At 44.0% G+C, this 10,358-nt stretch overlaps 5 protein-coding genes across 5 annotated transcripts; 2 read left to right on the top strand and 3 right to left on the bottom strand.

Moving 5' to 3' along the window:
• Nucleotides 1-531: 531 nt before the first annotated feature.
• On the bottom strand, nt 532-1,886 carry TrAtP1_010674 (uncharacterized protein; the record flags this gene model as incomplete). Its single annotated transcript, XM_014092140.2, has 5 exons — nt 532-943; nt 996-1,472; nt 1,527-1,556; nt 1,620-1,696; nt 1,746-1,886. The coding sequence occupies 5 exons, from the start codon at nt 1,884-1,886 to the stop codon at nt 532-534; spliced, it is 1,137 nt and encodes a 378-aa protein (XP_013947615.2).
• Nucleotides 1,887-4,150: 2,264 nt separating this feature from the next.
• On the bottom strand, nt 4,151-4,724 carry TrAtP1_010673 (uncharacterized protein; the record flags this gene model as incomplete). The annotated part of the gene is made up of 2 exons (XM_014092139.2): nt 4,151-4,498; nt 4,551-4,724. 2 exons carry the CDS (start codon nt 4,722-4,724, stop codon nt 4,151-4,153), a joined length of 522 nt encoding a protein of 173 aa, XP_013947614.1.
• A 1,056-nt stretch (nt 4,725-5,780) lies between these two features.
• TrAtP1_010672 (uncharacterized protein) lies at nt 5,781-6,671 on the bottom strand (the record flags this gene model as incomplete). Its single annotated transcript, XM_014092138.1, has 2 exons — nt 5,781-5,864; nt 5,934-6,671. The coding sequence occupies 2 exons, from the start codon at nt 6,669-6,671 to the stop codon at nt 5,781-5,783; spliced, it is 822 nt and encodes a 273-aa protein (XP_013947613.1).
• Nucleotides 6,672-8,018: 1,347 nt separating this feature from the next.
• On the top strand, nt 8,019-8,451 carry TrAtP1_010671 (uncharacterized protein; the record flags this gene model as incomplete). Its single annotated transcript, XM_066114808.1, has 2 exons — nt 8,019-8,100; nt 8,165-8,451. The coding sequence occupies 2 exons, from the start codon at nt 8,019-8,021 to the stop codon at nt 8,449-8,451; spliced, it is 369 nt and encodes a 122-aa protein (XP_065970905.1).
• A 358-nt stretch (nt 8,452-8,809) lies between these two features.
• TrAtP1_010670 (uncharacterized protein) lies at nt 8,810-10,341 on the top strand (the record flags this gene model as incomplete). The annotated part of the gene is made up of 8 exons (XM_066114807.1): nt 8,810-9,126; nt 9,182-9,245; nt 9,301-9,336; nt 9,391-9,528; nt 9,594-9,874; nt 9,930-9,950; nt 10,012-10,198; nt 10,255-10,341. The coding sequence occupies 8 exons, from the start codon at nt 8,810-8,812 to the stop codon at nt 10,339-10,341; spliced, it is 1,131 nt and encodes a 376-aa protein (XP_065970904.1).
• Nucleotides 10,342-10,358: the final 17 nt, after the last annotated feature.

The following is a 10,358-nucleotide window of genomic DNA, read 5'->3' as shown; positions in this document are numbered from 1 at the left end:
GCCCAGTCAACCAATGGGATTTCTTTATCGGGGTGTAATATAAGTGACTCATCATGATTATCGAGAGTCGCTAATTCGTACAGTATGTTACCGTGTACATGTAGTAATGCTATCACTACAGCCCTGTAAGTACTACTAATAATACATGTAATCACTAGGTACCATTAATAATTCACTCAGAACGACCAGTAGATGGGCTTCAAACAATACAGGCAAGCCAGTTTCATGAGCACAAAGTGAAAAATTAACAAATCTAAGACCGATAGATGATGTCGCCCGGTTGTAAGAACCAGACTAAACCCGCTCATCTTGTCGTATGTGCGGCAGCAGCTTAACTGCTGATACAGAGGACTCTTCGCGATGAGATAAGAAAGAGTATATTATTTCTTCTCTATTTATTTGATCAATTGCATACTATGCCTGTCATTCCCACCTAGGGATATGCAAGCAAAGAGTTCGCCTGCGATGTTGACTTTCCATGAGTTTAGTCTAGATGAAATGACAAAACAGCCAGGTTTCTCACGAACTGGCTCAAGACTTCCTTGGTAGCGCAAAAGGACAGCCTCCAGCAGCCACTCTTGTATGAGCAATTCTTGCTAGATGAGCAGTCTCCTCCACTCCTTTACCCATCTTGTTGCGAGGCCCGATATCCTCGAACAAAAAGCCGCCTGGTCTCATCACGTCCCCGCCATCTCCAGCAATTTTGAGGCCGAATGCGCGCCGGAACCAAGCTTCGGGACCCCAGCGAGACCAGAAAGTAGCAGGCGTATACCAAGGATCCTTGAGCCACTTATAGTGCTGAATACGCCCCGTCACCGCGTCAGGCTGGCTGATGTATTGCTCGGGGAATATGCGAGGCAGAGTGAGATAGCGTAAGACAAATTTTCGTACAAGTAGGAAAGTGTATGTAAAGGATGACTCCAGCATTCCGGGTTCATCAAAACTGTGTCGGCGTTAATATCGCTGCAGTGCAGAGAGGTAATCCGTCTACATACCCAAAGACATTGCGCAGGCGCTCGCCCACGAGGACCATGAGGATTTTGTTCATAGGTCCTCGCATGAACTCAGGATAAGCCGACAAGAGCAAATCTCTCAATGTTTCACCAAGATTAGTGATACTTGGTGAGGGCTCCAAGTGCTTCATTTGGAAGTCCTTGGCCCAGATGACCATGTCGTCGAAGAATTCAATACCATCCTTCCACTCGTCTTTTCCTAGCTCGGCTTTGAAGTCAATTTCCAACATGTCGCCAAGGTACCTCCACACGGTAGCGAAGGCTGCTACCTCCATATCCGACAGCTCTCGCCACTCATAGAGTTTCATGAAGCGCACCGGCTCATACATGTTGTCAAAGAGGACGTACAACATGTCTTCATTCTTAATCTTACCAGACTGCAAGTACGGATTGTGCATGAAGTTTGTCCGAGCAATACTGTGTGCTAGGGTGTCCGACCCTGGGGCAAAAGTGACGTAGCTGGAGACATCATCAGCGCAAGACTCTTTGTTCGGTAACATGCAACAGTCTCACCTGGTAAGTAACACAGAAGTATCATCATATCTATGCTAAAGCATTAGTTCTAACTGAGGTTGAAGCTCATGATTCGTGGTGAGATAGTATTACCGTTTAGAAGCTTCCGTGGGTCGAGAAAGATCACTGACTCTGTTTAAGAGATTACCGATTTGATCAATGGCGTAAGACTAATAGCTGTAAGTATACTATACGAAATCAGAAATACCAAAAGCTGACCTTGAAAATCGCGTATTTAAGGGCCAGGTCGTAAAGGAGGGGAAACTCATAGACGCTAACAGTGTGGACAATCTTTTGTGCATCTTCGTTCGTCATACGGGACAATGATTCACGATCTGGGTAGTTGAAGCGCCGGCGCATCGAGTTCAGTCTCTGGAACCGCAAAGAAGAGCACAGTACAAGATAGAAGACAAAGCCAGCTACAGAATAAACCAGCCATGGGCTGAGCCCCAGCTGGTTAATGAAAGCTCCTCCAGCACTGAGAAATCCCATGGTATAAACGATGATGAGATGCTAAGATGACACTGAGAGCTGATCCCTCGGGGAGATGGTAGTCTATATATATGTGTGTGTACAAGCCTGCAAAGTATAGTTACTTAGAGCGGGTGAGCAAGTTGCAGAGATCCCTATAGGCTGAGGCGTTATCGGCGTGCGAATAATATGAAGCAAAACAAGGAAATGGGTATTTGCAATAATTGGATGTCCGATCTCACGGCGCTGTTGTCAATCAGCGACCATTGATTGGCCCAATCAATACAAAAGATTACAATAATCATGGCCGGAACATTTGATAGAACTGCTGTGGGTAAGACAAGCCAAGATTTGTGCCAAGTGTGCTTTCACGAAAATGGTTGGCTGACCGAGATCGTTATTAGTAGTAGTAAAGTAATAACATACTCAGGCAATTATTACAAAGTATAGAGACCTGTATCAACATGTAAAAGCCCGGTTATAATTAACTCATGTTTACATTTTCGGTATCATTATATACAACATAAGCCATAAAACCCCCTTAGATATAATGGCTTGTACACAAAGCGCAACCTGTTTCAAATGGTAGCCGATAAGTCCATGGCCTGGTTTACGCTTTGTATTACCAGCGAAGTAACCAGCTATTATTTTGGGCTCTCGACCCGGGGTTGGAGGTGCGGTATTACTTCCACACAAAATTAAATGGTAACATACTCAGTAAGCGGCGCAGATTATGGTACAGTTCAGCTTTGTGAAAGCGCAAGTAATACCCATTGAGACATTTCCCTAACCGGCTCAATAATGTCTACCGGCTTTAATAGAGTTACCGGGAAAGCCAGGTTAACGATTGTCAATCTTCTTCTGTCTAGATAAGATGAACGCTAGTTTTGCAAGTAACTAATACATTCCAGCCCTACAATTATTGGTCATGGTAGTACTATTATAACGTATCGTAATAATTTATATGGTGTATGCGCGATTTAGTAATGATTGAAAAGGCGTTTAGTGTTTTTCGCATTGATAAGATTACTACTGTATCCGATCTGAGATATTCAGCTGAGAATCCTCAGCTTTGTATTATAGTAGAGCTGAAAAAGAATTTATAAAAGAAAGAATACTCAGCTATTTACTATGGTCTGTGCATGCTGTTACTGTCCTATTATAAGGCTTACTATTGCTAATCAGGTTTTGCATGGTGGGCAGCTTGCTTACTTGCAGTACACTAATACTGGTGTGGCTGGAGGAACATTCTCAACTAAGTGTATTACGAATAACATTACTCATGCACCCGCCTTTCATTCATTCAATTTTCCCAATCCATGCCACTTCAGATCCTAAAGAGGACATATTTGTGTCTTATCAGCTACTGCTTTGGGTAGGTAAGAGTTCGGAAAGTTACATCCGTTAGCTGGACACCAATTCTTGCATTACAATTACTAATGTTACCCTATTGGATTGAAGCATTTCGCTGGCCATAATTGTTCAATGATATATGATTTCGCAAAGCTTCCCAGTATGCAATCTTTCACCATGAATAATACGCGAAGAGACTTATAGGTAGTAATTTCTTTTTTTTCTTTTACTAAACAATTTGGTTTGGTATCACTTTTATACGTCACTAGTTTTATTTATTTAAGCTTTGGTATCCAATGATGCATGCATACCGCTTCAATAACATAGAAATGAGATATGCGAGGCCTGAATTATCTCCAAATGGCACAAATTTGTTTCAATCGCATTTGAGAAAGTTGTGTACGACACAATGGCGCTTTAAGGCTATGACTTGGTAACTAGGTCTTTCAGTATATTTAAAGTTTACTTTAACCTTGCGTCTTACACAATCCTACGTACGCCTTATTTCAAGCATAAAGCGGGCATGCCGGGTAGTATGCCGGCGGCACAACAGAAGATTATTGACTGGAGATTCCCACTCAGACTTATCATATTAGCACATTTATTAATAACACGTATGGCAATTTTTATCACTTTCTTCCTATCGTGGCATTGACTTGTTGCGCATCACAATGATCTGGCTCCAATTTCTACTAGTAAAAAAAGGTATGGGATTAACAATGATTATATTCATGACTTGACCAGCAAGCATGCATCGCTAATCTCAAGCATTAAGTGTAAAATTAAATCCGCCCTTTCATCTAATTCTTAGGCTGAACATCTTCTGTAAAGGTAACTCCTGTACTCGTCTGTCCAGCCGCCTTTGTATCCAGCTTAATGTTGTTGTTAAGCTTTGTTTGTTCCTCATCAATTTTGTCCTGGTTGTCCTTGCCCTGAGCTTGTTGGATCTGAAGAGCTGACACCTCCAAGAACAGCTTCAGAACCTTGTTCTTGATCTTGCCATTCTGAAGCGCCGTTGCAGCAGAGCCGCTAGCAGCCTTGATTTGACCGTTGAAAGCATCAGTCTCAGCGGCCTCTGCAGTCTCCCGAGCCGCGTTGATGATGGCGAGATCTGAGCTTGAGACCCCTTTCAAATTGGATGTATCAATCTAAAAGAAGTTAGTTGCTGGCGGCGACAATTAACTGATTGGATTTGCGCACCGGAAATTTTGCTTGAGCTTCAGCTAAGGCATTTCCCGCTTCGCCATCAGAAATCTGAAAATCGGCATATTCGCGGAATTGCAATGCTCTTCTCTCTATTGAAGTGCCGGAAATGGGCAGTGCAATAGCGGAAGAGATCAATGAAATGGCAACGTAGAACTTGGTGAAATGCATGATGAATAGAGGAGTGAGAGTTGGTGTGTGGGTAATGAGGAGAGGATAAAGAAGAGCTAGTTGAAGTTTTTGGATTCAATGTATTATGTGAAAAATAGTTGTTGAGTTCCTGCCTGGAGAAGAAAAGCAAATTAGATGCGGAAATGTGCTGTAGATTTATAGTCATTGGACTAAATGAAGCTCACATATCACTTTCGCAGATAGTTGTGGTGATGGCTTGGCAATGTCTGTGTTTCAGGGCTGTTACGAATGAACTCCTTGAAGCTCAGCGGGCCCTTGCCAGGTAAGATAGCCGGGGACACAGAGGGATCCCAGTTTACGCGTGCCAATTAAACAAAACTAGTAGCCACCAAACATTAAAATTGACGTTTCATAAACCTTAGCCGAAGAACAGGAAGAAGAAATATCCACGGGATGTGGGAGCGTGTTTTCGTGTCTGTTTATACGAACATAAGCGCCGCATGGTCTGATGTTTGGTCCCGGGCGCTTGGTTGCGACTGTCATTGTTACAAGCAAATTAAATTTCCGGTAGGCCGCAGCGGTGCCAAGATTCGATTCGTTATTTTCTACATGGCTGGCCTTGCTGTTGCGTTGCTGTAAAGCTCTCACGAGAGATGAGGCTGATTGGTAAACTTAATGAGACAAGTTGCATCTTCTATTCCAACCATTACTAGGCGTTACATATGGCGGTCGCTAGTTTGGCCTCTACGGGTTGAGTTGAATCATGGCTTGGCGCTTTCGAAACAAGAACAGAATTGCCAAGAAGACTTCATGATACCGCAAGTTCATCTTTCAGAGCGCTAAAGTAGCCAATCTAGCATCTGAAATTGTGTTAAATTTAGTCATAGTTTACAATCACAATATGTCGTCATTGCCAACTATGAACGGTGTTGAAGGAAGATGTAGTGAACAATATCAACATTTACTCAAACAATTTATTCGCATATAAAATTAAAGCTTTCAAAAGCTAAACAATGCATCATCTCCTCGATCAACCACTGTGAAAGCGATTATTACAGTAAACAATTTCCCTTTGGTCTCATTGCGGCGCGTAGCTCAAGCATTAGGCCAATACTTCTCCACAAATTCGAGAGCATATTCCAGGACATCTTCCCATCCTTCCTGGCTGACGATACCATGCTAAGGGGCTCGGAGTTAGCGGCCTTCATAATAGATATGGATGAACTAAAAAATCTTCAATATTCTTACCGATCGCCCTTCAAACTCTTTGTACTCCACCAAGCCACTTCCCTTTTGATACGCTTTGTATTCTTTCTTCACAGTTTGCGGTGGCACAACGTGATCCTTGGATCCAGAAATAAGAATAAGTGGTGCACGATCATCTTTGTTGAAATCCACATGCAATACGCCTTTTGGGTGTACAAGACCACCTATTGCGCCTTGCCAAAGAACGTGTGCGATGCTAGGAATGGCGTAACGCTCATATAGAGCTTTGCTCTCTTCTTCAGACATGGTATTGCCGAAACAGTAGCGAAATTCGGACTCTGTAATCTTGACTGTGCTTTCAAAGTCGAAAGGGTTGGATAGGACTGGCAGCGTTGCCTTGACTGTACTGAGAGGCAGGGCAAACACGCCAGCTGGATTGGCAGGGCAGATGGCAATGCCCACAGCTCCGAGACCACGAGAAAGGAGAATTTGAACAAATAAGCCACCAAAACTGTGGCCTATTATTATTGGTGGCTCTGAGAGACGCGTGATGATGGTTGTATAATGGTCGCAGATTTCATCAATGCTCTTATTAGCCATCGGCTTTGGGTCCTCACGGATTTGCTGAGGCGTCCGGCTGTCAACACCAGGCCAGCCGGGAGCCAAAACATTGAATCCTTTTGCCTCGAGGTGACGGATCCAGTTTTCCCATGAGAGAGGAGTCATCCAAAGACCATGGATGAGGAGGACGGTACGTCTTGAGGAAGGGGTATCGGCCATTTTATTTGCATATAAATTTGTTATGGAAGACGGATTGAGACACAGCGTATTGCGCTATCCGTAAAGATAACCCTCTCTTGATGGGGCTTCTTCGAAACAGAGCACCCGCCATCCAGATGCGGCTCTCATACATTCTTATATCTGTAAAACTGCTACCAGCTCTAGCATATGGATTGCGATTACACGAGAATTCCAAATATTGTTGACTTGGCGCTTGCATAGGATGATATACATACAAACTAACAGCGCAAGGTGGCTGCCAGGTTTTGACACTATTAGAAGGATTTTTCAGGGTGCATGGTTTATTTCTGCCACCAGAAAGCTCAATTGTTTGACTGTAATCTCTTATTACTTTTCTTCTATAGCATTCATGTGTAACGTGTCAGTGACATTTACCCACCCAATGGTTTACGCGCAACCGATACATGGGACCCCCAAACAATTATACGAATTGACGGCTAACATAGCATATACTACGAGTCTATCCCAATACACAGTTAACTTGATACCGTTAGCTACTATCAGCGACCCCCCACGAGTTATTTCTTATCATGAGGATATTTAACTTGCTTGTTTTTTAAGATGGTGTAGCGGAAGCTTAGCAGAATTCGAATCATAGTGATTCGAGCACACAGGATCGAAATAAAAACAAATGCGCTGTGATGCAACAACATACTTCATTTGAGTTGACGATATGTGGCTAAGAGCCGCTCACAATATTGAAGGGCAAGCTAAAAGTAGCCGCCTCTGTGAGTGGATGGATAAATTGTTGGATATCTAGGATAAAATATTAGCATCTTTCCATAGGTGGTGAAATGCGTATATGCAAGCTGCGTATGTTCGTCTATGCGGATCCTTCGTCCGCTTATGCCCGTTGAATGCTGTGTGATGGCGGTTCTTATCACATAGCTCAAATTGGCTTGAATAGTTCAAGCCTAGGCCCTAGCCTTAATTCCACACTATGCGATTACAAGCATGATACAGTGGAATATGTAATAAGTGCAGTCGACACTTTGATGGAAGGTGTGTATGTTGAGCGCCAACTATCACAGCTTTGGTCTCGTATATTTCACGAGTAGTGTGCTAATAGCGCAATGCGCTTGCTCTACCTGCATGCGCAGGTGGCCGAATAGCCGAGAAATTGGTAGCCATGAGATATATACACATGACAAATTGCTTTCGTCAACTAGTATAGCCGTATATAATAGAGTATCATGGGCATAATCTTGTGCTAAAGTTATAAAATACCGCTCTATCTTTTCATTCTCATTACAAGCCTGAGTGCTGAAAAGCTTGTTAACCTTCTCGTTCATTCCTATTCCAAGCAATATATTGTTATACATCACCATGGCGGAGATTCCGGTTGGTGAATATCTCTTCCGCCGTCTCAAACAGATGGGCATTGAGACAGCTTTCGGTGTTCCGGGAGGTTCGTTTCTTTCATCAAGCCCTAATATAGACTTCATTATCTAATACCGGTTATCCATATCTAGATTATGAACTTGCTCTTCTCAACCACATAGAACCTGCGGGTGTACGTTGGATCGGTACCCCAAACGAGCTTGTTGGAGCATATGCTGCTGATGGATATGCCCGCCTCAAAGGTGCCGCAGCACTTGTCACCACATTTGGGCCTGGTGAGTTGAGTGCTCTCTGCGGCATCGGAGGATCGTTCTGCGAAATGGTTCCCGTTTTGCATATCGTCGGATATCCGTCATTTGCAGCCCAGTCAAGCGGACGGATTTTGCACCATACTCTTGGTGACAAAAGCTATGAGTGAGTTTTAATCTCCTTTTTGGCTGGATCTCGGGTAACAAAGCAGTTCAATATAGCCACTACGTTCGTATTTCTTCGGAATTATCCTGTGCAACTACGATTTTGAAGAATCCGGAGAATGCTATCGCCGAAATCGATCGAGTTTTGAATGGCACGTCTACATTAGTAGGAATTTCTGACATAGAAGACTTGGCTTACTTTTTTTAATAGACATGATGTTTCATTCTCAGCCTGGATAGTAGGTCTCTGAATAAAAAGCTGTTAGGGTTTACTTTTCGCTAATGCTTACCAGTATTGGTATTACCGAAGATGTTGTCAAAACAATGGTGCCTGTCTCCTCACTGAATGCAGCTTCAATCAAGATGACACTATCAGCCGGCCTTGAAGACGACCCTGCCTTGTCAGCCATCATGGTAGCACTGGAGTCGTCCAAGAACCCAATAGTGATTGTTGATGGCGGCGCAGGCAGAGGTAGCTGGGCTCCTCACGCCAACGATCTTATCAAAGCTCTCAGATCCTTGCACTTCAACACCATCATGGGCAAGGGCGTTGTCGAAGAAGACGGGCCTTTGTTCGCAGGCTGCTATGCTGGCGTTGGTTCCTTGCCGCAAACAAGCAGGGCTGTCGAGAAGTCGGACTGTATACTCTGGCTTGGGCACATGCCATCCGATTTTAATACGTGAGTGCCCCACGCCGTAATCTTCATTACTTTATCGTGCTGACTTTGGCTGCAGCGGAATGTTCACTGACCAAGTCAAATCTTCTACAATCATTGACTTTCAACGGTTCCAAATCACTGTAACTTAGCCACCAACTCTAACATTACGAGAGTACTAACAATTGTTGGCTTCAGGTCGGAAATAAGCAATTTCAAGCAAGAATGACCACCGTAAGTCCAGAGCGGAGGATATACGCAGCAGCTTAGAGTTCTGACGATCAGCAGGTTTTGCCCAGATTGGCCCAAGCAATCAAGACGAGTAAAGTTTTGGGTGACAGGACGCTTCCAGAGCCTGTCGCGCCACTACTTGAACAAGCGTTGGACATTCCCTCATCAATTATTACACAAGACTATCTTTGGCCTGTATGTTCAACAGCACCTAGACAAGTAAACAAACGCCAACTAATGCCTCTCACCCCTTCACACAGCGCCTATCTTCCTTTGTCAAGCCAGGCGATATGGTAATCGCCGAGACAGGAACTTCTCAAGTCGGAGCCGTCGCTACACAAATTCCCAAAGGCGCCTATTACTGGACACAAGCAGTTTGGGGTAGCATTGGCTATGCCATTGGCGGTGCTATCGGCGCCGCAGTTGCGGGTAAAGAGTTGGGTCGTTATAAGAGGATGATTGTTCTCACAGGCGAAGGAAGCTTGCAATTGACGGCGCAAGCTATATCCATATTGAACCGGCACGGCGTGGTTCCGTATTTGTAAGTCGTCAATTCGTTATCCACCAGCGAGTATTACATATTAACATTGATGTAGGTTCATTCTTAATAACAAGGGGTATATAAATCTTCCATTTCGAGAAGAGAATCGCTTGGGAGTGCTAACTTTGAATGACTAGATACACTGTTGAACGCTACTTTGAGGGTTGGGACGCTATTTACAACGACGTGCCAGACTGGGACTACGGCGGACTCTTCAAATCATTCTCTCCTGAAGTTTCAACAACCACATTCAAAGTCCAAACAGCAGCAGAGCTGGACAGGATACTCTCTGATGACGATTTCCAGAATGCAACGAGTCCGCAGGTAAGACGCTTTCACTGTTTCTCTAAGGGTACTAGGTTGAACTGACCGGCGAGCAGTGCATTGATATGGTGTTGGATAAGTACGATGCTCCGGGAGGACTCAAAGCTATATTCGACTACAAGAAGAAAGCGGCCAGCGCTTAGTTCAGCAAGAGATGAGC

This window comes from Trichoderma atroviride, chromosome 6 (assembly GCF_020647795.1).
Source record: "Trichoderma atroviride chromosome 6, complete sequence".
Taxonomy (NCBI): Eukaryota; Fungi; Ascomycota; class Sordariomycetes; order Hypocreales; family Hypocreaceae; genus Trichoderma; species Trichoderma atroviride.
Note: the sequence above shows the minus strand (reverse complement) of the source record. Positions and strands in the feature narration are given on the sequence as shown.